Below are 24,424 nucleotides of genomic sequence, written 5' to 3' on the forward strand. Positions count from 1 at the left end.
TTTAACAGAACTTTTTTTTCTTTTCTACCCTACCTCTTCGCTAATCACCAGTTCTCAGGGCTATATACCGACTCGATGATGCCTGTGCAAACATCGACGCTGCCGCGGTGCATATAAGCGGCAAAGGTTAGTCCTCCCCCTGCTGCTAATTGCTAATTATTACCTTTCGCGGACACTAATTTCAGTGCCACCAATAACCGGCGTAACGATTCCCAAGATCGTTAGAGAAATTAGGTGAAGGACAGAAGAACGAAACGAACTTGTTCTTTCTGCATCTACAACCTTTGAGAAAACGCGAGGATCGACAAATAATTATTTTTGCCCCTTTTTCAGAGTCACGCCTCTCTCTTACCTCTAACAAGAATGATAATTATTCATGGTGTATTTTTCGGTGGTTTTTTGGGGAGTCGGAAATTCGTGGGTCATAAAAAGTCAGCGGCCGCGAAGCAGCTTGTACGACGTGAAAATCGGGAGCGCGATAGGCGGCGCCATCTCGCGGAAATCCTTAAAACTAAAATAGGGGTTGAATTCAGCGCTCACTCTCCAGGCGGTAAAACGCACGTCGTTCAAATCATTTTTTGCTTCAATATGCTCGTAACGTTGAAGAGATAGGAAAATTTCTCTTTTTCTATTTCATTTTTCAGGAGATATTCAAATCGTTGAATTTCAGTTACGCATACGCTGTATGCTTGCGAATTCCTCAAAGCAATGAGCCAACGTTTTTCTGCTCTACGTTTTATTGCAGTATTTTTATGTATGGTGTATAGTATACCGAAAAAAATCTCATTGTGCACATTCGTACTTTAGCTTACTGATGGTCAAACGCTGAAGTTTAATGGTGCATGAAAAGAATATCCCCTCAAAGAATGACCCGAAATCCAATAACGACCAGTTGGACAAGGCATAATCGTATAAGTGAACGAATTATAAAAACTAGTGCAAGAGACTCCTTTTTTTTTTTCTTTTTTTTTTCTTTTGGTAGAAAGAAGCAAATTAGTAGTTTCAAAACGGAAAGAGAGTAAATAAAATGGAAATAAAAACGTACAAAAAGGGGCGAGGATCATCATTATGCACTCAACAACTATACATTATACTTATCCCACAGGATATAAAGGACGGTGCTATAATAAAGCAGATTTTCCGCATTTACCTTCGCTTACTTACGACTTACTTTTGGTCGGTTACTTATGGTTGACCTCGGTTTATACGTATTATTTTTTTACACGATTTCTCGGAGTTCCAACTCATTTTTTTTCTCACTCCCTCCGACTGACCATAGCCCGAAGGGAATTTCTTTTGGGTATTGAAGGTACGAGAGAAATATGTGGGGACAATGAAATGAGAAAATCCAACAAGTTCAGTCCTCAATTCAGGATAAATACACCGACCAAGTTTCCCACTTCTTAGGGGTATTAACGTACCGAGGGTCTGATTGTCGGTGTTCAGATGGCGGCACAAACGCGACTATAATCAACCCTTAGGAGGCCGGAAAAATATTTTGGAGGACCGACCCCCGATGATCTCGGATACGTATAACATAGCTGTGAGAATGATTCTGATTTCTCACGTGATTTAATCAACGAAAACTCACCACGTTGACGAAGTCCTGGAATGTGATGGCGTGGACGGATGATTCCTTGACTCGGACCCTGAGGATGTCGCGTTTGTTAGCTGGCACTTCGTCTTTCCACTCCTGACTCTCAAGTGCATTGAGAAAATCGTCGAGAGGAATCTCCCCGAAACCTTCGGGATCGTACTAAGAAAAAATCGAAAAAAAATAAATAAATAATTGACAAGCCTTCGACCCTGAAATTGGGTTCGCACAACGATTGGATCACAATAATTGAAAAATCTTTTTTCACTCCCTCAAAAATATTTACTCACCTTATCGAAGAGCATTCGCCATCTCTGAAACAAACGAATGGACAAATGATGAAAATATAAAAAATTTTCAGCGGTGTTACGTGGTCGGAAATATTTTATCTACATATACTCACGTCCTTGAGAAATTCTCTCCGGAGTTCTGACTCGTCGATATCAATTTCGGAGGCGAGATCGGTGTGATCGGTGACGTATCCGTCGCCGTCATAATGTCCGCTGTGTGTTTCACTGTGAGCATATTCCTCGTCTTGTTCTTCGACGGCAGCAGCGATCGTCGGTATTGACGGACCGCTCGCCAAAAGCATTCTCAAAAATATCCCAATTAAAAAAAGCAATCACGCTTCGCACCTAAGCTCTTCCATCGACCTCTTCATCGTCTCCAACCTGGGGCAGAAAAAGACGAACACGTTATTCTCAGTTCCACACAAATTTGCAACATCTACTCGAATTGCAGTGCGAAAAAAATAATCCTAGTATAATAAAAAATAAATTAAAAGGGTAATGAATACAGGAAAGGAAGATGTAGAGCCCTTAAAAATGCAATAGGAAGCCCACGAGCCGTTGGATCTGGGCAGGGTAACGAGAGTTCTTCAGGCAACCCGATCTCTCGTAAATATAGGTACAAGCGGAAGTCGACAGGTATATACGACGATAAGAAACTATTTTCTTTTCTTTTCTTTTTTTTTTTCCATACATCGATCATTGAGGGTAACACTAATGTATAGCAAAGTATCACATTTCCCATAGCATTTACTAAAATCTCCGCTTCTGTATGAAAACCTCGAATGAAAAGGATTTTCTTGCTGCATGTTTGAAATAGCAAAGATTCCCAGGAGGATTCTCCGCCCGTTCATTTGTTGGATGGGGATTAGAAATGTAGAACTCAGAATTTCAAAATCTCTCTCATGCTTTTGACGTAGTTAGTACTTATGTACGCGCCGTAATAAGGATAACAATAATAATAATAATAAGAACAACAACGATAATAATGATAACAATTGTTGTTATAACTCCTGCAGCAGAAGCTACTGAACTAATTTACAAACGTGCAAGAGCTGGTTGTGCGTCAGCTCAAGTTTTGAATTCAAAGCTGCGCTGCGGACGGCCACCGCTGCAGAGGCGTTCTCGTGAAGAGCATAGAAACAAAGTGGCCGGACGTTAAGTGGTATTTATAAGGGGTAAATAAGGCTCCCCAAGGTGCGTCCGACTTTTAGTCAACTAATTGTGAGTTACGCAACTACGAGAGAGAGAGGCATATGAACGTACACATACACATGTAAAATATTAGAAAGGCCCTCTGCAAATTTTCCGTCTCTCCTTCAGTTTTACATATTTTTAATCTTATCGTATTCCCACTCAATTTTCCCCCCCCATTCTCATAGCCACTGACTTTTACCGCGCATCGATTTTTAAACCCAACTCCTGTAATAGTGTGTAAGGTACAATTGGAGTACCAAAAAATTCGAAAGAATAAAAATGGAGAATAAACAAATGAAATAACGTTTCGAACAATGAGGGGAGATTATAATTAATCGCCTGTAAGAGGCACAATGGGTTTACCTCCCCCGGAAAATAAGAGCAGTATTCTTTTTGGTAAGAAGGCCTATTCATTCAATTCTGCGGTTTACCGTGACTTTGAGCATAATACGTATATAGCCCAACGTAAAAGTGATCGATAAACGCTCGCCTGCACAATCACTTCAAAGGCATCGAGTTAATTATAAGCCTCGATATTCAAAATTAGTCAGAAAAGTTCAGAAAAGCCGGTGCCCGATAACCTTTCAATTGTGTTTTCGAAAATGTTTTCTCCTTCATCTTTTAATCCAAAGTTCGGCGATAGCACGAACTCGAAGTCTATTGAAAAAATGTTTCATCAACGATATAAATTTAGGGAAAATTGCATCCTGGCTCAGGGGGTTGATATTATAGCAAGATATTCGGTGGGAGTTGCGATGTACGTATACGTAGGTAGTAAATAGTGTACACTCTCCTAAATGTATCGCGAACCCTTGGCCCTGCACGGGGTCGTCATGACAACGGTTTAGTGTGCCTGCGGCGTGGCGGGAAGCATCGAGTCGTTGCAACCTCTCCGCGTCATGTTATACGCTTCGTTTTATACACTCGACAAAATTCAGAGCTTTTCTCATATTTTTTTAATATAAATCTGACTGCAAACCTAATTATTGAGGATGAAATGAGAATCAATTCGAAATTGTATTTCCAAGAGAGTTGGAAAATAATTTCAAGGGTTGAATTTTAATAAAAATATTCGAGCACACATCTGCCTCAGCTAGACCCTCTCAAGGGATGAAAAATGCCCCCAAGTCGGTGATCCAAAGAAAAAAAAGCACAATAAAAATGTATACCGTTTTTCAAAATTTTAACTCACTTGCAGAGTCGGAATAGAAGAATTTAACATCCCTGTATAATAGAAACTCCAAATTTTTCGCGCACTTCACCATATTTTTGAAAAATTATTGAAACAACTTCACTCTATGCTACGTTGAAGAAATATCCGCGTTACGAAATTTGTTTCAAGAAGAAAAAAAAAAAACAGGAATCGAACAAGAAAAGGAGCTTGCACGTGGTATAAAGTGACGAAGGGTCGAAGAGGGGGTGATGATATTTGAGTTAAGGTTAGTATAGAGGGGGAAGGTTGAATCTCATTCGCGATTTGACATTGCGCAAAATCGCGAAAGTTCATGCTGCGCGTAGAACGTCTGTATACGTATAGATGTATAGGTATAAATTTCTAAGAGCTTGCAGAACGCCACGTGGTCGGTGCGACGTTCCAACAGAAGAATCTCAATAGGACGAATAACGTACTCGCGATTTTAATTGCACATTACAACCGATACAGTTATCCTAAAATTCGTTTTTACAATCGCGAATTTTTCATGTTCATGATAATTTTTATTTCGTTGCGTGTACATTTTTTTTTTTTTCATTCCATTTACAGTAACAAGGGAAAATAAAGTTTTTCAACAGCTAGCAGGTACATCGAACTTACACAAGAGACGTCGCGACACTGATGTCGGCTTACTAGCTGAGAGCTAGGGGTCGTGATAGCGACGCGACGCGACGCCCCAGACGCCCCCGCGCCAACGAACGCGCATTATTGCTGCAGTGTACATACGTATTATGTACACATATATATATTCTTGTTTCATACTTGTATTCGTGCGGCACAAGGGTGGTTAGAATGTGCGGGTGGACGCGGTGCACCCCCCGCGGACTGCAACCCCTCGCTATCTAACCCTCAACATCCCTTCCATTCCTTTCCATTCCGCATTCGCTGGATCCATCCTACCCTGCGCTTATGTACGTACGCGCCCCCTTACTCTCCGCCGTATTCACCCTTCTTCAAACCCGAACCTCCACCCTCAACGGAGCGAGACGAGACGCGTCGCGACGCGAGTTTTTCTACCCTGCCTCTCCTGTTTATTATATGTTTCGCTCGTCGTGGTAACGAACTTCAGAATCATCGGAGCATTATATTAGGAGCATCACGAATCATAAGTCCTTTTTCTCTGTTTCAGCAACGACGCGCAATTTTCTTTAAACTTCGAAAGAGTGGAACTCGAGCACTACCTGGCGCGGATCAGAGGACCGTTTATTTGTACGGTTAATAAATACAGTGTTTGAAGTCGAGATGAATCGAATATTTTCATTGGCTCACTTTTGAATCGAAAGAAATTTTGAGGCCAGCTTATTCAAGGTGTATTCATTTTTTGGAGTTTAAAGCGAAAGTGGGGTGTATTTTTCTGGACGTAGAAAAAAAAAAACTTTGATTCGACAATGCGTCCGACATAATTAATTTTTTAACGATAAACTAGTTGTTATTTTTAACAATTAGTTTATAGTTCAATAGTTATAGGATACTTGTAGCGGAACTATACATATTTTTAGAGTAAATTGCAGTGTAGTCTATCTAGATCCACTTATGAGCTGGAGGTAGTTTCGAAGTCGCTTATACCCAGTTAAACGAGGAAACGATTGCTATTTATATCGTGTGGAGGTATAGGTAAGTGTATTGAATCTCATGGTATTAAATAAAAACAATGTAAACTAGGATCAATTCATTAAACTGATGAGATTCGCTTCACAGATCTATAATTGTACTTTCTTTTTTTTTTTTTCTTATTCATATTTCAGTGATTTGAAAATGCAGTGCGGCAAATTGCAGTAGATTTAAAAACGATGGAATTGTGAGCATCGCTTGGGTTACCATTTAAGTTAAAATCAATACGAGAGTGAGTATCTTTAGTATATTGCACTAGTAGCTGTTATATCGTGGGCTAATGTATAACCACTTTGAATCACAGCTCGCGAATTGTGATTGTATATGGGGCATTCCACGTCAAATTAACGGGTCCATCGATCTGACTCGCTGGGATTTTGATTTCCCGTGGATCTTTTTGGTTCGTTTCGATTGAAAAGGACACCTCTAATTTTTCGAAATTTTTCCACTATTTTGGAAAGTTCTGGAAACTTTAAAACTCTTATACACGAAGATGAACCTTTTCTATCGATGAATTTCCTCTCTAAAATCAGGGTCTTGATTTCACATGTTTTAGTCCTGGTTCAAAAATGGGATGAAAATCCGAAATACGTTTTCTCTTGGCATTTTTGATTTTGAAAAAGAATTTTTTTTTTGTTGTTGTTTCTCGTCATAAAAAATGAATGAAAAATAAAGTTCGTCTTGGTAAAATTTGCTTTTCTTCTCGGTTCAAGAGTAAAATAAAGAAGACAATGGTCAGTACATTTTACTTTTTTCCGATTGATCATCGGGAACTAAAAAATGTGTTCTGAAGTCTCCGATTTTACAGAGAAAATTCAGCGGTAGGAAAAATGTCCCACTTCGTGAAAAATAGTTTTGAAACATGCGAGATTCGCAGCCAACGCGAAAATTGAATTTAAACGATATATCCATGGTAGATCGAATCAATACCCAGGCATTGAAATCTCTGATCCAGACCTCATTTTATCAAACTCTAGCGCGGTTAAGATTAACGAACAAAGCAAATTGAGATGAATGAAATTTTCTAAGACTAATTCAGTCGTTCAAGCTGCTTCGTTCATGTTGTATATAAGGGGAGGGGGAGAAATACAATATTCTAGTGGGATTTGTACACGCGGTAGAAGCGGGTAGGGTGTGGATTATAAAGAGTAAGGGTGAAGTAGTGCAAATGGCTGCAGCAAACCGACGCAGCTGATACGATAGAAAAGTCGATAGAGAATTATAATTTTAAACCGCGTGAATAAACGCCGAAATGTGGATGAACGATGTCTGATCGACGCAACGATATATGAAGATATTTATAAAACTTTTTTTTTTCTTTCTCCTTCTCAATTTATTTTGAAAGATAAAGTCTGCCGGAATAGGAATTGAAAGATCTTTGAAGATAGGGGGGAAGGAAAGTTGAAGTGAAAAGACGCGAGTATTGAAAATTCTTTGAGGAGTTGATTGATGAGATCTCTCGAGTTGATTTGGGGGTAAAGAAATGCCGGGAAATTCTTTAGAATGTTTTTTTTTCTCCCGCTTTGTCCCTCTGCTCTGGTGGACTACTTCGACTATCGTAATTCGATTTCGATTAGTCAATAAGGAGTAATCGTTAATCGATAACATTATATTTTCAAACAACAGTTCGTGATAATACTGCGGGTATTTTATCCAGATATGTATGTATGTACAACGTACGCATATGTGTATATTATTTGCGATAGTTAAAAGAATCATCTTTGCGAGAAAATCAGTGTATTCAGTTTTTCCTACCTTTAAGCTACCTATTAAAAAAAGCTGATGGGTGAGGGGTGGAAAAAATATAAATGCAAATCATAATGTTCGTCTTTGTGCTTTGTACCCTGTGTCTCGCTTAGAATTGATTGTACCATAATTGCATAACAACGTCACATATAATAAACAATACGTATAATATATAATCATGTACAAATTATTGTTATATAATACAACGGAGGAACTTTACTAACTTTTTTTCTTTCCGCCGTATTATTGAGCATCATATAAATTCTAGCCCCTCGAATTTTTTATCTGATACCCTAATTTCAGGCATCAGTACTAGACCTTCGATAGTGAATGCCGTTATGTACGTCGCCGTTTGCCCCTGGTGCTCTTCAGTTTTAAGGGCAACTATAATTTGGTCTTTTGAGCCAGGAAGGAATTTAAAACTAGCAAATCCTCGTATAGGAACTAAGTTTCCGACTTTCGTTACCTGGAAAATGAATGTAACTAATAATTATTGAATCGGATGGAATAATGACTTCGTGAAAAGCTACCTTGATATTTAAAAAGTTTTCGTCTGCTATGAGCAAAACATTGCAACCCATGCTTTCATCTTTGGTTTCATTATATTGCTCCTCGGAACACCTTCTTGGTAGGAAGAACCAGTTCTTATGAATGTCGCTCCAGACTCCCGATTCGTGTATCATGTAACCTTCGGGAAAAGAAGGAAATGTAATAAAGCGTATTCAGAATTTTCAATGCAAAAAACTATACCAGGATATTCAATGTTGATCGCTTGTCGCAGTCGTTTGTAATTTGAGATCCAGTTGAGGGAATGAGTTTCTCCGAGTACGGAAATAGTTTTAACCCATTGGGGATTATTATTGACAAATTCTCCAATGGTAGTTGTCCATTCTTTTCCCATACTGCCAACATAGAGCTGTTCATCTTTTACTGTTGCCCATTCAGACTTGAAACCTACAAAATTGTAGGTGAAAGTGAAGAGGAAATTCAATGTTTCTGCTTCTAATACTTTGATTTATTGAAATTCTCCCTCTTCATTACCCTTAGCATTCTTTCCATTTCCATCCATCAGAATGACCCATGGATAGACCATATCCCCTTCTATCGAGTAAACCATTCCTGTTCTATCATCCATGGCGAATAATTTTCCATCAAAGGTAACAAGCTCTGAGAGTTCCATTCCTCTACCTTTCATGCTTAAAGAAGAAGACAGTAAAATGTGTCCATCGTCCCAAGAGACTGATAGAAAATTCTTTTGGGGCATCCATAAAATGGAGCCTTTCTTCATAATACTAAACCAGCTATCATGGGCTTCAGTACTTTTTGAGTCCAAGTCCAAGTCGCTGATTATTGCAATTCTATAAGATATCCCTGTCTTGGTTTTTACAGGCGGTGTAATTGGATATGTCTTATTGTATTTATAATAATGGCAAGATGGAACCAGAGAATCGTCAGATGATGAAGTTAGACGAGTAGGTAGAATGTTTTGTATCGGAGGATACATGTAGAATATAACCATTAGTACTAATATGGTTACAACAATAGCGAAGAAATGACTTTGGATACGGAATGTGCTATTGCCTACTCTGTAGACATGAGGTGTACGGAGTGCTTGCCTCCAGTCGCGTATTGACTTCATACTTTTTTTCTCGCTCACGTTTCCGGACTCGGAGCGGTTCATGGGATCTCGTGGATTTTTAAAATTTTTCATACTTTTACGTAACATTAGATTCCATAGTTTTTATTTTATTGTACTACGTTTTCACACGATTGATCAACGGCGATACGAAAAGTTTATTCATTGATTTATTTATTTACTTTGTTGTAAATTGAAAGTAGGTTAAGAATTTTGGTTAGGAAATTTTTCACGCGAAAACACTGAAATTACACATCACAGAGGTTAAAAAACCGATCAATTCTGGTTCTTGAGCTGTAACTTTTATTTGCTTCAAATGGTTTTATAATTGCGAGTAAACTCCTGGTAGTTTTCTCTTAGATTTAGGTTATAAGTGCTTTTGACAGCCAGGCAGGAGGGATTGGGAAGTGAATAGCGCACGTAAAGTGACAGATGGCGTGTTTCGCAGACATCACGAATATGCACTGCAAATTTAGATGAATAAACTTTTCACGTTTGCGATTCGATGGATCGAGGTTTGTGAGAGGATCGTCAGTCCTAACTCGTTACCATAATAAATTCAAGAATTATGTTGGTCTTTTATTGTTCAGTGATATATCAAATAATAATTAGGATTAAAATTAACCATCGTAATTTTATTGTATTCTCTTTTAGAAATTCTTCCTCAATCCAGTACTCTTTACTCTTCACTCATTAGGTTTTTTACTATCCGCTGGTGTGCGGAAAATTCAAAGAACCTTTGCCTTTCATTTCTCACAAGACTCATGGATCAACTACTGGGCTCTCCTTGTGATTTATTAATTGTCAATTATCTCTAGTTTCTGGTTCATCGTCGTACGCCGCCATAATCTTCTCCATTATTTCCCAAAGTTTTTCTCTAGTAAGATCCTTGCAGAAAACCTAGCCACACAAGAATTAAACTTTAATCCTAAGGCAATGGGAAAAACATAGCATGCTGTCTTTTTTTTTTTTTCTACTCACATTAAACCAAGGCTGCTGATCACACTCGTCCATTAGAGGGACAACGACACCATATATTTGTAGTGTTAAATTGATGCAGGCGATAGCTATGAGGTTTGGAGCATAGTCAAGAATCGCTGTAGAATGGTGGAAATCTTGAAGTAAAGCCATGCTTGTTCTAGCTACTGGATACTTGGACCATTCTTCTTCGCCAAACCAGGCCTGCAGTGATCTCAGATAGTGCAGCATGTACTGTAGAGAAGAATGTAGAGTTCTCCTTATTTTGATTTTCATATGAGATAAGGAAAAAATAAGAATAAAACTCACCCTGTGCGGGTGTTCAGGTATAACTTGAAATTTGAGCATTCGCATGATGAGTAATTCCGCTTGCACTATGGCATCTCTCATGCTCCAATACTGATCACCTAATTCTAGAGGTTGAGATCCTCTGTGTAAGGTATTGTGCGCAACGTTCATCACATCTCGAATTTTAAGGGGATTATCTTTAACTTTTCCAGCGAGATACAAACACGTTGCCGCTATGAGCTGCAGAAGAAAATTTCCTTATGCTTCAAGTTATCAAATGCATTAGCAATTAAGTCAGTGTTTGTATTTACTCACGTAGCAATCGTAGCCCTCCTGTTCAGCCTCTTTAAAAAATCTGTGATATAGAGTTGCAGCAGTTGCAGTTGTCAGAGGATGAGCTTCTAGTTTAAAACCTAGATGAGAAATTGGTAAAATTTCAGATGAATTCTCCGAAAATATGAGTGATTAAGGTGAACCAAGAGTTTCAATAAGTGGGAAGCATACCGCATTCGAAGATGAATCTTGAGGCGGTGAAACTATCGCTGGCTGCAGTGTAATCAACAGTTATACTTTTTTGTAAAGTATTTCTCTTTTCTCGCTGCATCGCGAGAACGTCTATAACATCCTTCATTTTTGAGCTGGAATCAGAGAAGTTGTTGGGGTTAGGCAGGATCGAGGTTAGGTATTGATTTGGGTTTCAACGAGGGTTTGATGACTCGGTAACACCTACCAGCGTTCAAAAGATATTTACCTTAGAGTTTCGCTGCTGGTCGGCTCAGTTGGGTTCATATTTTGATATTCTACACTGTGATTGTAGTATTTTCACTCAATTACACTCATAAAGTCAGATCACATACACCGCACTTGTTTACAGCATTTTGACTATGGAGGCTGGATGTAGCGGCCGGTGCTCGAGCGCCATTTGCTACAAGCGACCATTATTCAAACCATCTTTGCCGCAATCGCGAAAATGCAAATAATTCGGAAAAGCGCACTTTCGAACTATATTGCATGCAGCTCTTTTACATTTGAAAGGATAATTTTCGAAATAGTTAATACATGCAGAGGTCAATTTTAATGATCCAACAAATCTCCATTTCAACATTTTGTCGAAACAGATCCTCTGCCATAATCGTGACTAATTAGGACGATTATTACTCTCATCAACGCTTTCGTTTCATTCAATTAGGATTTATTAGATGAATAAATAACAAGTAACTCATGACTTCAATATGTGTGCGACGCCAAAATGTAGAAGTGCTTACACAAAGTCGCAAGATTCCACGCATAATATCTTTTTCCAAAATTAATTAGGTACGAATTTCTTTCTTCCCCACAATTTACCAAGAAGGAATTATATTACAAAGTTTTACACTTTATAATTCTTGAGGTTCTTCATTCGAGCTCATCATCTCTCGAAGAGATTATGTGGTACATTATTATACCCGGAAATTTTGTCGCAATTATATTTTCTCTTTCTTTTGCGTATCACTACGTTTGCAAAACCTGTACGCCTTTAATGATGAAAGAAAAGAGAAGAAAAATAGCGGAAAATACAATAATAAGCTTCCCGACACAATGTTCATAATACTAAAGAAATTCATCAAAATTTTCACATTTTTATACTCCCAGAACAATATATTTATATAATTTCAGACCTGGTAATCTTTAATCCTGCACAATGCCCGTCTGTAACACAGCTGTGTACCTACCTATGGTTGACTTTTACAACAGATATGAAAGTTTCTGATAACACAAATTATATACCTGACTATAACATTATTTTATTGTTTTTTTTTTCAACTATTGTGCATAGCATTTTTTAATTCCCGGCACAAAGTGTACACGCTTATACATCGTAGATTTCAGTTGCAAAGTAGAACAATATATCCAGTATACATACCGCATTTACTTCATTTTTATTTATTCTTTATTTTCAAATGTCTATCTTATTATTTTTTTCACTTGTCGTATATTGCATAGAGAGTTAAAAAGTCGAGACACCCGTGGTTTTAAACAAAAGGTACCGGAATTATTTATCGCATTTTTCTACCCCCGAAGCTCGTGCAGTATACAGGACGACATTGCGTTATGACTATATTTTTTCTAGTATAGTACGTTGTACGTATAGTAAAATGAACTCAAAGAATACGAATTTCATGTACTCGTTCGTCAGACATTATAATTAATAAAATTATATACATACGCATTTCTGCATGTACACTACACAATACCGATAAAAATTTATTATGATTGATATTGAAAAAAATGAATATTTTTCATCTATGGATGAAAATCTGAAAAAATAAAACCGAATATCAATAATGAAAGTCATACGCCCTTTCGCATTGCCCTTCGCTCTTGATTGCAGTTATGAAATTTCCTGAGGGATTGGCAAGTGCAGTAACCGTAACACACAGCAGCTGCAATATAGATGCAGATTTTTTTACTCCGATGGATCAAGTATTGCAGCAGCAGTGCACAGATGCCGTTAAAAACCGCGAGGTGAATTGACCTGCTTTTTTATTATTATAATCATTATTATTACCGGTGAAATACGTATTACGTGTACTACATACTTATGTAAAAGTCGCTGTGATGTATGCAGTACAAGTTCCGAATACCCCTTTTCAGATATTTCAAAGTAGGCGACATTTCGAGCGGATTAAGAGAAAAAAAAGTTGCAATTAAAAAAAGTATAACTGAAAAATTCTCCAATTTACTTCGCACCTGACTTCACACTTGCGTTTTCTGCAATATATTCAGATAAATAATAATCGTATAAACGCGATGTAGAGAATTATCACGTCAGAGTTTCTATTATCCAAAGAAACATAATTATTAAAATATAATAATTGAAGATAAATATTTTCCTGTCTATAAGCACGTATTTGTTCAGTATAATGTATTGAGTAAAAGTTCTGCGGATATTCGCTTGGTGCTTTTGGTGAAAAAAAAAATCAACGCGACCACTTTCAGCACACACGATATATGCGCTGAAAAAAAAATTTGTATCACGAAATTCGATAGACGAAAATAAAAACTCATAAGCGTTGTAAGTTGTGCTTAAATAATTGCAGCAGCAGGGGGACCACTTTGCAGAAAGTTGACCAAACTTGTATACCTGTATACGTATCCGCAAATTGTGTTTATTTAGAGCTAGCGAAAATCCAACAGTAATTACCTTTTTCTATTACCTTTTTTTACCGTGTCATTAGCATGCATCTCACCGAGGACTATATATCTATAACTGCACGTGCAGTGTCGCGTATATAGTTATATTGCAACGACAGCTTATCCACCCTATGCACGCATTCGTAACGCCCGTTTTCTATTTAAATGAAAATTTATTCAATCCCAAAGTAAACTGCTAATTCCGCGACGCTATAAAACTATATCTATACATTCTCTGTATACATATATATGCGAGCGAATATATATTTATGTATATATTTTCTTAGGTTCTGCGATGTTCCGCGATCCGCTGCGCATCGTCAATTTCGTTCTTCTAATTATTATCAATATTATTGTTCATTAGGTAGGGTCGTGTTCTCTGATAATATCATTTGCAAACTAAATAAAATAACCGCTTGATAAAAAAACGGTGACCGTGTGATTAGAGTATGTGCACGTATATTTTTTTCACGCGTTCATAATAACGACCTCACCTGCATACTTTTTACTCGTATTACCTTAAGTGTAATAAAATGAGTTTTCACTTTCTCGAAGCTGTACCGCGACGGAGTGAAAAGGCAAGGGGCACGCGATGTGGAGGTCCATTATGGGGCGAGAATATAAGAATATCCAAATGAAGAGAATAAAGAAAAAAACAATTCCTCTCCTTCTTTTTTTCTTTCGTATTTCGATTCACAGCATTTTGAACCCCTCCTCTGCAGCGGTGCGGGGGGTGATCGTTGTGTTATTTGAAAGAATTTATAGAGTAACGCATAAATATATATGTACACGGTATATAAAATTAATGATATCGAAAAATAAGAGGAGGAAAATGAAATAAAAAAAACTATCCGTTATTTATCAACGTTCTTGTTGATTCTTTCTTTTTTATTCTCATTTTCACAGAATTGAGAATAATTCGGGTGTATATATGCAGATATTCAACGTATCACATCGATTTTCAATTAATTCCTCATTAATCATTATCAAAAAGAGAGATATTTTCGAATCGTATGACCGCTACTATAGAATGCGTAGTAAAAATATGGAATCCATTTTATTTTATTTGATTTTTTTTCACCTCTCCGTTCTTTCTGCACATTTATTTTATCAACAATACCTCTGGATGGCGCGTAGTACAGTAAGTATTATGATAATATAAAACTAGAAAAACGGCGAAATCCTTTTTCAGCATCAGTTTCGCGGTTGCAAGCTACCAGCCACCCTTAACCCCTATGCCTCCCCCCCCCGTTCTCCCCGATGGTCAGAATTAAAGGGGTGGAGGTCGTTCCTCGGCGTCGGCGTTACAGTAGCTTCTCTTTTGTTTCACCTTATAAAACGCGGATTTTATCGCCCTCATCCCTCCCTACCCCTCCCGCATATCCCCTACCGCTAGGTTATAAATTATACGTTCGCTGTTTTCGTTCTTTCGCCCGGTTCTTCCTTGCTCTCTTCTCCTCCCTTTATCCCACCTCTTTTACCTTCCAAACTTTTTATGGTCATTAATATGGACAATGTTATCACTGCGCCCCGGTACCCCGTACCCGCCGACACCAAACCTCCATCTCATCTACAACCGCCTATACATACATATAAACGTCGACAAAAAATTATAGAATTTTCCTTTTTTTTTTTTTCTCTCAATATTGTAGCATAGATGCTATCGGTACACACGACGCTCGTTGCATAATCGAAGAAAATTCTCGTTGAAATTATGAATGTACCTATACACCGCAGCGATATGTCTGCAGAATAGAAACGAATCGAAGGTAAAAAAAAAAAACGCGAAATATTGACTAAACGCGCGCGACGGTTTCCTCAAAAATAATTTCAATGCAGAAATATGAGCAATATGAGATACTTTATAAAAGGTTATAAGGTAGTATACACGATGTTCGTAAAATTACCTCTTCAGTGCAGGTATTTCCACTGAGGTATAAAACCCAGCGAACCGGATGTGGCAGTCATTGCTATACACATATATATGTGTGTATGTATTAGATATGTATAAATTTTATACATATAAATATGTATGAAGATAGATATACGTATATATCTATGGTTTGAATGAGAATTTTTCTTTTATGTGGAGGATATAGGTAGATTCCTATAGTGCATCACATACATCATACGTAGCGAGGATAGAATACAGTATCTATATATACATATGTTGAAAAATTCTTATTTAGTAGCTCATGGTGTTGAAAAAAAACCGAAAATCCAAATGACGTATTGTATGAAAAAAATAAATAGATGAATTTTCAGCAATAAATCCCTCGACAACGTTTTCGCGGATTATGTGCGGGTACAGGTATGTACATACATCGGCTTCGAAGTGCATCGGCTTCGACGCGGCATGTCTATAGATATTTTAGCGATACATATGTAGTCCGGGGTACAACGAGTAATACTCTAGTAGGAGGTGCGGCTCATCTTAATCACCAATTCATCACCCGCCATTGGTTACCGGGGCCAATCGTCCGTGAACTTAACTAGATAGTCGATACATCAGTCTCATGGTACCTACCACTGGTTTTGCTACAACCGAGTCGATGATGACGGGCGATGGTGTTCGTGACGATGGTGGTGCAGGAATCGCAAAATCTGCCGCGGTATGTGTCTGGTTACCCCCCTTCAGTCTGCTGCACACGACCCCCCGCCCTCCTCGGGCCCCCCAGTTTTCCTTTCGCTTACTCTATGGTTCTACCTCTCTCCAACCACCCCGTGCGAATTGATATGGGGGGAGGGGGGGTAAAATAGGTATAGTCTTGCTGACGTTGGCGTATAATTCGCGCGATCGCACATCAGGGTGGCTCTCTTCCAACCCCCGCGGACGCCCACTTTCCGCTTCTCCTCGTCTCTCTCCGTTTCTCTGCGGCGCGTATCCGGCCACGCGTAAGGGAAAGGGAAAGAGAATCGGGATTGGAAACCGAATCGCGTCACGGGTTAGCGATAACAACCCTTAAATCATTTCTATACCAGATTAGACTCCCCCTCCCTACTTTTCCCTGTTATTATGTAATGTAGCTGTTATGGGAGTCCGACGGCATCGGCGATCGATCCGATCGATCGATCGGAGCGTCGAATGATCAATCCTGACTACGGTTTCAATTACATCTTCGGAACGGGGTGGATTCTTTTTTATCAAGCCCCCTTTAGTTTTTCGCAGATAACCGTTACGGGCATCGTATGTCGGGGAAATAATAGGAATCCCTGACCTGCGTAGTGGATCGAGAAAATATATATATTATATACCGCATCGAAGAGCTATATATATATATACATTTAACGTCGATACATATATACTGAAAGAGAAGAGTTGTTGGCTTTAAGAACCGTTTTCGCGAACGATCATTTTGTTGTTTTCACTTTACCCTCTGGAGCTATTGGATCCCAACTCCTTAACTGGACCCAAGAGCCCTGAAGGAATGTTACGCCGACCCCTCAACTCGTTACCGACCTCTGACGCGTATTCTCTTTTTCTTTTACCCCTTATTTTTGTTACATTTCTCTTTTCTCCATTTCGTCCTACTCTCAGACGCCGCAGATATGTGCGTTTCATCGTTTCTATCTTTATTTCATTTTCTCGCACTCTCATTCGTTGATTAATTAATACCTTTTCTTCTCTCTCATTAATTTCACCCCAGCTAGACGCAAAGTATTAAATTATGCGGTCTACGATAGTCGAGTGATATCACCGGCGATTCGAGAAACCGTCGCGAAATCGAAGATTACCGAGCAAAGTTTTTAGGGTAATTACTTACAGCGATCGTCATTGTTATCATTATAAATAATATCGTCCGCAAACCACCGTGTACGTAATACCTAATAATTATCGTTGCGTGCGCCACGTGATTAGGGGGGAGGGTTAGTAAAATTGCAGGGGTAGTCAATATAAGGATGCGGAGATTCGGAGGGTGAAAGCGGGCGGTTGAGGTTAGCGCAGGGATTTTGACGGTAAGGGTGAGTTTTTGGTCATAACTCTGTGTTATCGGTGAGTTCACGGCCCAACGCATCTCGCCCATCTCTTCCACACCCGAAGTTCACACACGTGTACCTACGTACGTACGTACGTACACCGCGATGCGTACATATATATGTACACACTCGGTAGTAGTTACATGTGTCCATGTATACGTATAGGCGAGAGGTGGTACGTTAAAATCATACATGCGTGTAGCTCAGAGGGGACGGGGGTGTTCGTTTTCAAACGAGGGGGTAGCTTTCCGTTGTACGCGCGCATTCGACGGTTTCAAGGTTCTCTAACCAGGGGTTCGAAACCGGGATAGCGAGTAATCGCGGGTTGCACGTACGCGATACATTTATTAGATCGACAAAATATTTTTCAAAAGTTATTTGAATGGCAAATTTTACGTTACATCGTTGGGAAGTTTGTTTGTTTTTTTTTTTTGTTTTCGGCAATTTTTCAAACGGAGAAGAACGTATGGGTACCACGTCGAATCGACTCTGCGGACGGTTGAGAAATTTGAAAATTAATTGAAAAAATGACGGAAAAAGAACTTGGCCAAAAAATAAAATAGCACCGCGGAATATCGTCAAACCATATCTAGGTATATATAATATCATATTCGAAATCGAATTCGCAACGCACCATGAATACGTATGTACGCGTAGATATATACGTATATATTATATACCTACGTATGCATTATATACCTTTGGAAAGGATCAGGATGACGACCATGGATAATATCGTGTGAAACCCAACGTTCTGTGTGATTGCTCATTGATTGCATTCCACGGTGTGAACTTCATAAACTCGAACTAGCTCTGAATTTATTTTTCCTACCGTCTCTTCTCTTTTCCTATTTTTCGTTTGTTTGTTTTTTTTTTTTTTCTGGTTTGTCACTTTTTTCATTCATTTTTTTCACCGTACGGCCGAGGATGAAAGTGGAATCAAAACCATCAGTCAATCATCGAGCACCCTCAATTTTGTTCCGCGCTGTCGAAAGGAGGCAAAAAAAAAAAAAAAAAAAGAGGGAGGGAACGAAGTTTGTCTATTTTCGTTCGCCCGTTCGACGGATACGGTATTATTCCCAGGGGTAGTTTTTGTTTTTACACGTTGAATCGTATAAAATAATGATTATTACCCATACGAACATATACATAGATAGATATGGTATATATGTATACGTATGTGTGTTCCTTTGCAATCTATATCTGGCATCGGCAATATAATAGTTATAGGAGGAAGATTTTTATCCTTCCGAATGGCGAGCACCGCGTCGTCGATATTCGCTTCGAGAATCTTATCTTCGTAATAAATTTCAGCTTGACTGACTTTTGGCGGTATAAAACGACCGCGAATGACCGCCGACCCACGGTGGACACTTTGAACACACTTGGACCGTCTCCCGAGACCAACTATTATAACTTATTATATGTGTAATATAGGTATATGTATACACACACATATGTACAACTCACACATACCCACCGAACGACCACCACCGATAATAATGGCTGACCACACCCACGAACCGTGAGAAGAACGAATCAAAAAAGAAAAAAAAAAAAGAAAAAAAGAATCAAAGAACCAAAAAAAAATTAAGAACGAACAAAAAATACGTATATCTGTGTGGTAAGTGTGATTTTTTTAATATTGACACATTTTTTTTTGAATCCGTTCAGTTTTCCTCTTTTCTATTCGGTGAGTCTATTTTCCGGACGAATGTGTGCCGCGTATTTTATATACTTAGAAAATATGGGTGGACCGTATATTCACGTGATCACAAACTATAATCTTGGCGTGGTGGTAGCACGCGTTCTCCGTAGTCGTAGATATAAATTCTTAAGAGCAGAAAATCCCTGCAAGGCCTAAAGATCAACTTTGAAGATTGGAAATCATAGCGAAAATGTTCGCAAGGTCTTTACTTGAGATACGGTCGTAGCCTTGGGTACACAGGCGAACGAGACGACGAAACACACGGGTGCGGGTACGTGTTCCCGTACATACACGTACATATATATATATATATATATATTATTTATACGGTTTGTCTGCGACCCGGTTGATACCGACTGCACCCCCTGGTACCACCGGCACGTCGTAGTCGTTGTTATATCCACGTTCTCGTTTATGGAATCGAGTAAGTTGTGCCATATCAACGGAGAATCGGTTTTATTACCGGCAGATGTCGCTTGACCATTCTCTTTTCCACCCCGTCCATTCATCCCCCGAGTTTACCCGTTTACTCTATTTATTATTTTTCGTTTCGACTGTCCGGCGGACAGTTTTTTTTCTTTTTCAAAAAACGAAACGAAAATGTTACCCGCGGTCTTTCATTTCCTTTGCGATTCTCGTTTGAAAGAAAAGAAGAAAAAAAAAACAAAATAAAGAGAAAAAAAATTGTATTTCTCTTCCGCGTCACTGCAACTGGATACTCGATATAATTACTATAGTTTCTCGCCTCCCTCTATAATTTAGCCCTCTCCTCTCTCTCTCTCTCCCTCTTCCCATTTCGTCGTCATTATCATCATGATCATGTGATCACGCTGCATATAGCCAAAGTTTCGGAGGTTCCTGCGGTGTTGCATGTGGTGAAAATACCGAGTGGGGGGTGTGGGGGTGTGGGTTTTGCCGTGGCGTACAGAGCTGTATTCGTTACGTGCATGTGTTTCGGTTGTGCAGACGAGCATGTCCGTTCCTTTGATCATCGCTTACCCTCCCCCTACCCCTGCCCCTACCCCTTTGCCCACCCCCCGTCCCCCGTCACCCCCTCGCTCTTCTCCGTCCTCTTCGAACAAACCCTCTTAAACGCACAAACACGATACCCACGTGTGCGTGTAACGCGCTTTACACGATCCCCTACACATGTCGCCGTTATTGTCAGTATCGTTATTGTTAATATTATTACGACTGGTGCGATTTTTTTTCAGTTTTTTTTTTTTTGCTTTTCGTTGCAGCGTCGATGATCAAATTATAATTTATTAATGAGGTAACCGTGTTCATTTTTTTTTTGTTCATCCACCGCGAAGCGCATGGAATATATGTATTGAATGTTATGTGAAAAATAGGATCGTAAATAATATACATACATTTTATATGTGCATAAATATATGTACGGACATGAAATAGAGTGTTGGTTACGCACCAAAAACTTTGGATTTATCGTTTTCCGTATACTATAAGTGTTTAATGAATTTAGTGAAAATGTGATAAACGATTCAACGAAATGGTAGTGGGGTTCGGTATATACAAGAGCGGTGGGTAGAGCTGGAGGTAGGTACGCCGGTATCGCGATAGGTACGTACATATACGCAGGGTGTGTCGAGAAAATGAATGGAATTCATTGGAGTTTGGGCAAATAATATAGTAATTGGTGGGTAATTAATACGAATAAAATGAAATCGGCTTTGTGACACGCGTTGTGTATTCGATATTATTTATTGCACGTTTCTACTTTCACGGACGGAGGGAGGGTGGAGGGGGTCGAGGGGTGGAGGGGTGGAGCGGGGCGGGGCGGGGAGAAAAAAAAAGTAGGAGAGAGAGGGAAAATCAGTAGTCGTATCGGGGGGTTGGTCTAAATAATGGAGAACGGGAAAATCCATTATAATGAAATTAACAAATTACCACCACCGTGACCGTGCCGGTTTCACCAATTTTCCGCGTCCCTTGGAAGGGGGGTTCCGGTAGCGATTCGCTTTATTCGATAAGCCAAAAATTTAGCAGCCCTCAATTATACGCAATTCATTATTACGCGCCTATGTATAAGCTCACATATTTTATTACAGTACCCGTCAAGTGCCGCGAGAAAATAAAATCCTCGAAAAAAAATCCCATCGCAAGGTGAAATCCGGTCTCGATCAACCCTTGCTGAATTGAATTTGCCAAATTCGTATGTATCAAAGTTTTTACTCAAATAATTCAGCTTTTTCTTCGACTTTCCCTCCTTTCATTTCTCGCATTCGAAACCCCAGCCAAACGCGTTTATATACCACGTTGTACATGTCACGCATATATATAAAATGACAAGAATGGGGCTGCTGGCTGAGAAGAGGGGTTGGCTTTCATACCAATTTTTGATACATTCTTTTTCCAACTTCGAAGGTGTGAGGGCGTACGATTAATAATATCGTTTGTAAAAATTTTCGCGAAGGAACAAAAAGCGTAAAATAAAAAAAAACAATTTCAATTACGAACGTTTTCGGTCGCACGAATGTCAGTAGGAGAATGGGGTGTGGGTGATGATATCACATACACGTGTACAGGTGTACATATTACCGATATACCTGTACTACGTTACGTATACCTTAATACAGCAGAAACCACGGGACCGCGAATGTGGTGGTTAGGAGAAACGGGGGTGTCCGATGACGTCGAGTCGGCGAGGGGGTTCCGAGGGACGTCGCGTCGGGAGAGGAGGAAGTGGAAGGGAACGAGGGGGGAGGGGGGGAGGAGGGGGGTCGGGGGGTCGGTCTGGTCGGGGGTTCGGTGGTCCTGCTGCCAGAGACAATAGTAGGCGGACAAAAGCGTGATATACGGCGACCCGGAGCACCGGTATTAAAATCATATTTTTAAGCCCGACGCCTCCCTGTTTTCGCACCCCCCCTCTTTTCTCTTCGCGTCGAATTCCCACCCTCGACGCCCTTACAAACGACAACCAATCCCGCGGCTAATACCACGGACTTCGATCGGTGTACGTCAAGCGGAAATTTTGATCTTCCTTTTTGATTTCAAGGTCAGGTCGTTTTTTCTCTTTCTTGAGAAGCACATCCCCCGCGAGGAGTTGACTTTCTCAAAAGAAAAAAAAAAAAACTGAAGTTCTTCCGCTTTTTACCTCGGGAGAATGATCGCGATGTAATACGCTTACATCGGTGCGATCTGTAATTAGGAAAATTCGCGGCGACAAGAGCACCACCCTCCGGGGGGGGGGGGTGGTTCGGGACTGTTGGTGGTAATTTAGAGGGCTCTTACGCGCCAATATAAATCAAGGGGTAATTTGAAAAAGTCACGGGGGGGGGGGTTCGGCGGTGCGGGAGGAGGTCGATGGAGCGGAGGGAGGTGTTCGTGGGGAGGAAAGCTTTCAGCGTTAAATCGCACACGACGTTCCGTTTTTTTCATTCGTCTCCGGAGTCGTAGCGGACGACGGACGAATAACCGTATCGGCAGCGTGAGAGTAAAAATCGGAGATCGAAGGAACTGGACATCTCCGAATTTGCCGGTGGTATTTTTCCGAGTTTCCGCGTTCGGCTCCGAAGGTATAAGTCAGGCGGATGTATACGAGATCGCGGAAATGCAACTCCGTTCGGGGGTTGAGCACCACGAATTCGTTCAGAATTCCGGAGAGGCTGTGCCCCCGGGACCGGCTCGGCTGGTTATTCACCCTCTATCCTGATTTAAAGTCTTTCGAAAGGATGATATACCGCCTATGCCACTGCCACTGATCTATGTACCTACGTATGTAGACACACCGCGCACACATATTTCCAAAATCGTGTATCACACCCACACAACCGAAAGCTGATAACGACCCCTACATAATATATATAAATATATGGTAAACATTATGTGCGAGCATATCGCATCGCAACCTCTCGATCGGAAATCTTTTGGGTAAACTATTTCGAGTCGGAAATTCGGTTGCTTCGATGATTCGGTGACGATCGGAATCTGCGGGGAGAATATAAAAGGTTTTCTCGAAAACAAAAAAGAGAGAAAGGAAAGGAAAAACTTTCTCTCCTTTTTTTCTTTCGTCGCACAATGTCAGGGATTCTTGATTCCGACGTGAATCATAACTCGATTCGCGTTCTTTCGAATAGTTATCGAATTCTTTTTTCTTCGATTCTGATTCTCGCAAGATAATCCTCGGTGGCGTGGAATTTTATTTTCACTTTTCGCTCGTCCCGGTTCAACGTAAGTTACGCGTATATGCGTATAACCCGGATCTCGGTTCCCCCCCTGGATTTCACAACGAATTAAATTCGTACATCAGAATTTGAGAAGGGTGCTCTTTTCCCCGCGCGTATGCGTACCGGATAGTTGACCAACACCGAAATAGAAATATATGTATATAAAAATCGCGAGGAGAGAGTGAGCGAAGAGGAGAGCGAAAAGAGGAGCGAAAATTGAGGGTCGGCGGGTAGAGCGAAAGAGAGGGACGAGAGGTGAGCGAAGGACTTCGACACATTCGCGAACGGCGCGTTGGATACACGCGACCTAATCCCCACGTAACCTAACGCAACCCGCCCTAAACATCACGTTTTAATGCGAAGTCGAAGTCTGAGGCGGCCGAGGCGGCTGCCCCCAAGAGATGTGTCGGTTGCCAGTCGTGCTTTTGTTGATCCCGAACCGTCAATCCCCAGGACGCAATCGACCCATGAATAACGTTCCGTAGCCGGCGATTCGAAAAGGAGGAACGGGGGTGGGCTGCTGCTCCCAGTTTCTCCCGTACTTCCCGATCCGGTATTGGGGCGCTCCCGTCAACGCGGAGCGCACGAAATTCTAATCGGCCCGCGGGAGACTTCGCCGTACACGCGAATACCCGAGTAGACGTATATAACAAATAAGACTGTATAATACGTGCATGCATGCATACCTATATCCGCGGTCATGTGTACATACCATTACACGGACTATGCAAAAGCGTTCGAATTCGCGACGCCCGAGGAAAGGGAACCCGAAGAGGAGGGGGAGGGGGAAGAGGACTGGGACCAGAAGTACCGGGAATTGGTACTCG

The 24,424-nt window shown here is 40.2% G+C and overlaps 3 protein-coding genes across 3 annotated transcripts in view; all 3 read right to left on the minus strand.

Annotated features, from left to right (window-relative positions):
• Nucleotides 1–7,590, minus strand: part of LOC105687275 (protein rhomboid) — a 156,126-nt gene extending 148,536 nt beyond the window's left edge. The window contains exons 1-4 of the mRNA XM_048653467.1: nt 4,271–7,590; nt 1,998–2,265; nt 1,885–1,908; nt 1,592–1,756 (exon numbers count right to left, since the gene is read on the minus strand). Coding sequence (XP_048509424.1) covers nt 1,592–1,756; nt 1,885–1,908; nt 1,998–2,186 — 378 coding nt within the window. The 5' untranslated portion in view covers nt 2,187–2,265; nt 4,271–7,590. The remainder of the gene's footprint in view (nt 1–1,591; nt 1,757–1,884; nt 1,909–1,997; nt 2,266–4,270) is intronic.
• A 206-nt stretch (nt 7,591–7,796) lies between these two features.
• LOC105687242 (soluble calcium-activated nucleotidase 1) lies at nt 7,797–9,704 on the minus strand. The gene is made up of 4 exons (XM_012402710.3): nt 8,690–9,704; nt 8,399–8,602; nt 8,179–8,336; nt 7,797–8,114 (listed from the first exon to the last, which is right to left on the minus strand). The coding sequence occupies exons 1-4, from the start codon at nt 9,372–9,374 to the stop codon at nt 7,902–7,904; spliced, it is 1,260 nt and encodes a 419-aa protein (XP_012258133.2). The 5' UTR covers nt 9,375–9,704; the 3' UTR covers nt 7,797–7,901.
• Nucleotides 9,705–9,842: 138 nt separating this feature from the next.
• Nucleotides 9,843–11,460, minus strand: LOC105687282 (cyclin-Q). Its single transcript, XM_012402796.3, has 6 exons — nt 11,302–11,460; nt 11,055–11,188; nt 10,866–10,963; nt 10,572–10,790; nt 10,266–10,496; nt 9,843–10,184 (listed from the first exon to the last, which is right to left on the minus strand). Exons 1-6 carry the CDS (start codon nt 11,337–11,339, stop codon nt 10,089–10,091), a joined length of 816 nt encoding a protein of 271 aa, XP_012258219.1. The 5' UTR covers nt 11,340–11,460; the 3' UTR covers nt 9,843–10,088.
• Between the last annotated feature and the right edge of the window lie 12,964 nt (nt 11,461–24,424).

This window comes from Athalia rosae, chromosome 3 (genome assembly GCF_917208135.1).
Source record: "Athalia rosae chromosome 3, iyAthRosa1.1, whole genome shotgun sequence".
Taxonomy (NCBI): Eukaryota; Metazoa; Arthropoda; class Insecta; order Hymenoptera; family Athaliidae; genus Athalia; species Athalia rosae.

What these genes read in the sequence shown, in the direction of transcription:
- LOC105687242 (XM_012402710.3), bottom strand. Translation starts at nt 9,374, where the DNA reads ATGTTACGTAAAAGTATGAAAAATTTTAAAAATCCACGAGATCCCATG. An exon ending in GATCAACATTGAATATCCTG is followed by an intron (nt 8,337 to 8,398) that starts GTATAGTTTTTT and finishes CTTTTCCCGAAG; the next exon opens with GTTACATGATACACGAATCG. An exon ending in AAAACTTTTTAAATATCAAG is followed by an intron (nt 8,115 to 8,178) that starts GTAGCTTTTCAC and finishes TTCATTTTCCAG; the next exon opens with GTAACGAAAGTCGGAAACTT.
- LOC105687282 (XM_012402796.3), bottom strand. Translation starts at nt 11,339, where the DNA reads ATGAACCCAACTGAGCCGACCAGCAGCGAAACTCTAAG. An exon ending in TACCTGAACACCCGCACAGG is followed by an intron (nt 10,497 to 10,571) that starts GTGAGTTTTATT and finishes TCTTCTCTACAG; the next exon opens with TACATGCTGCACTATCTGAG. An exon ending in ATCAGCAGCCTTGGTTTAAT is followed by an intron (nt 10,185 to 10,265) that starts GTGAGTAGAAAA and finishes TTGTGTGGCTAG; the next exon opens with GTTTTCTGCAAGGATCTTAC.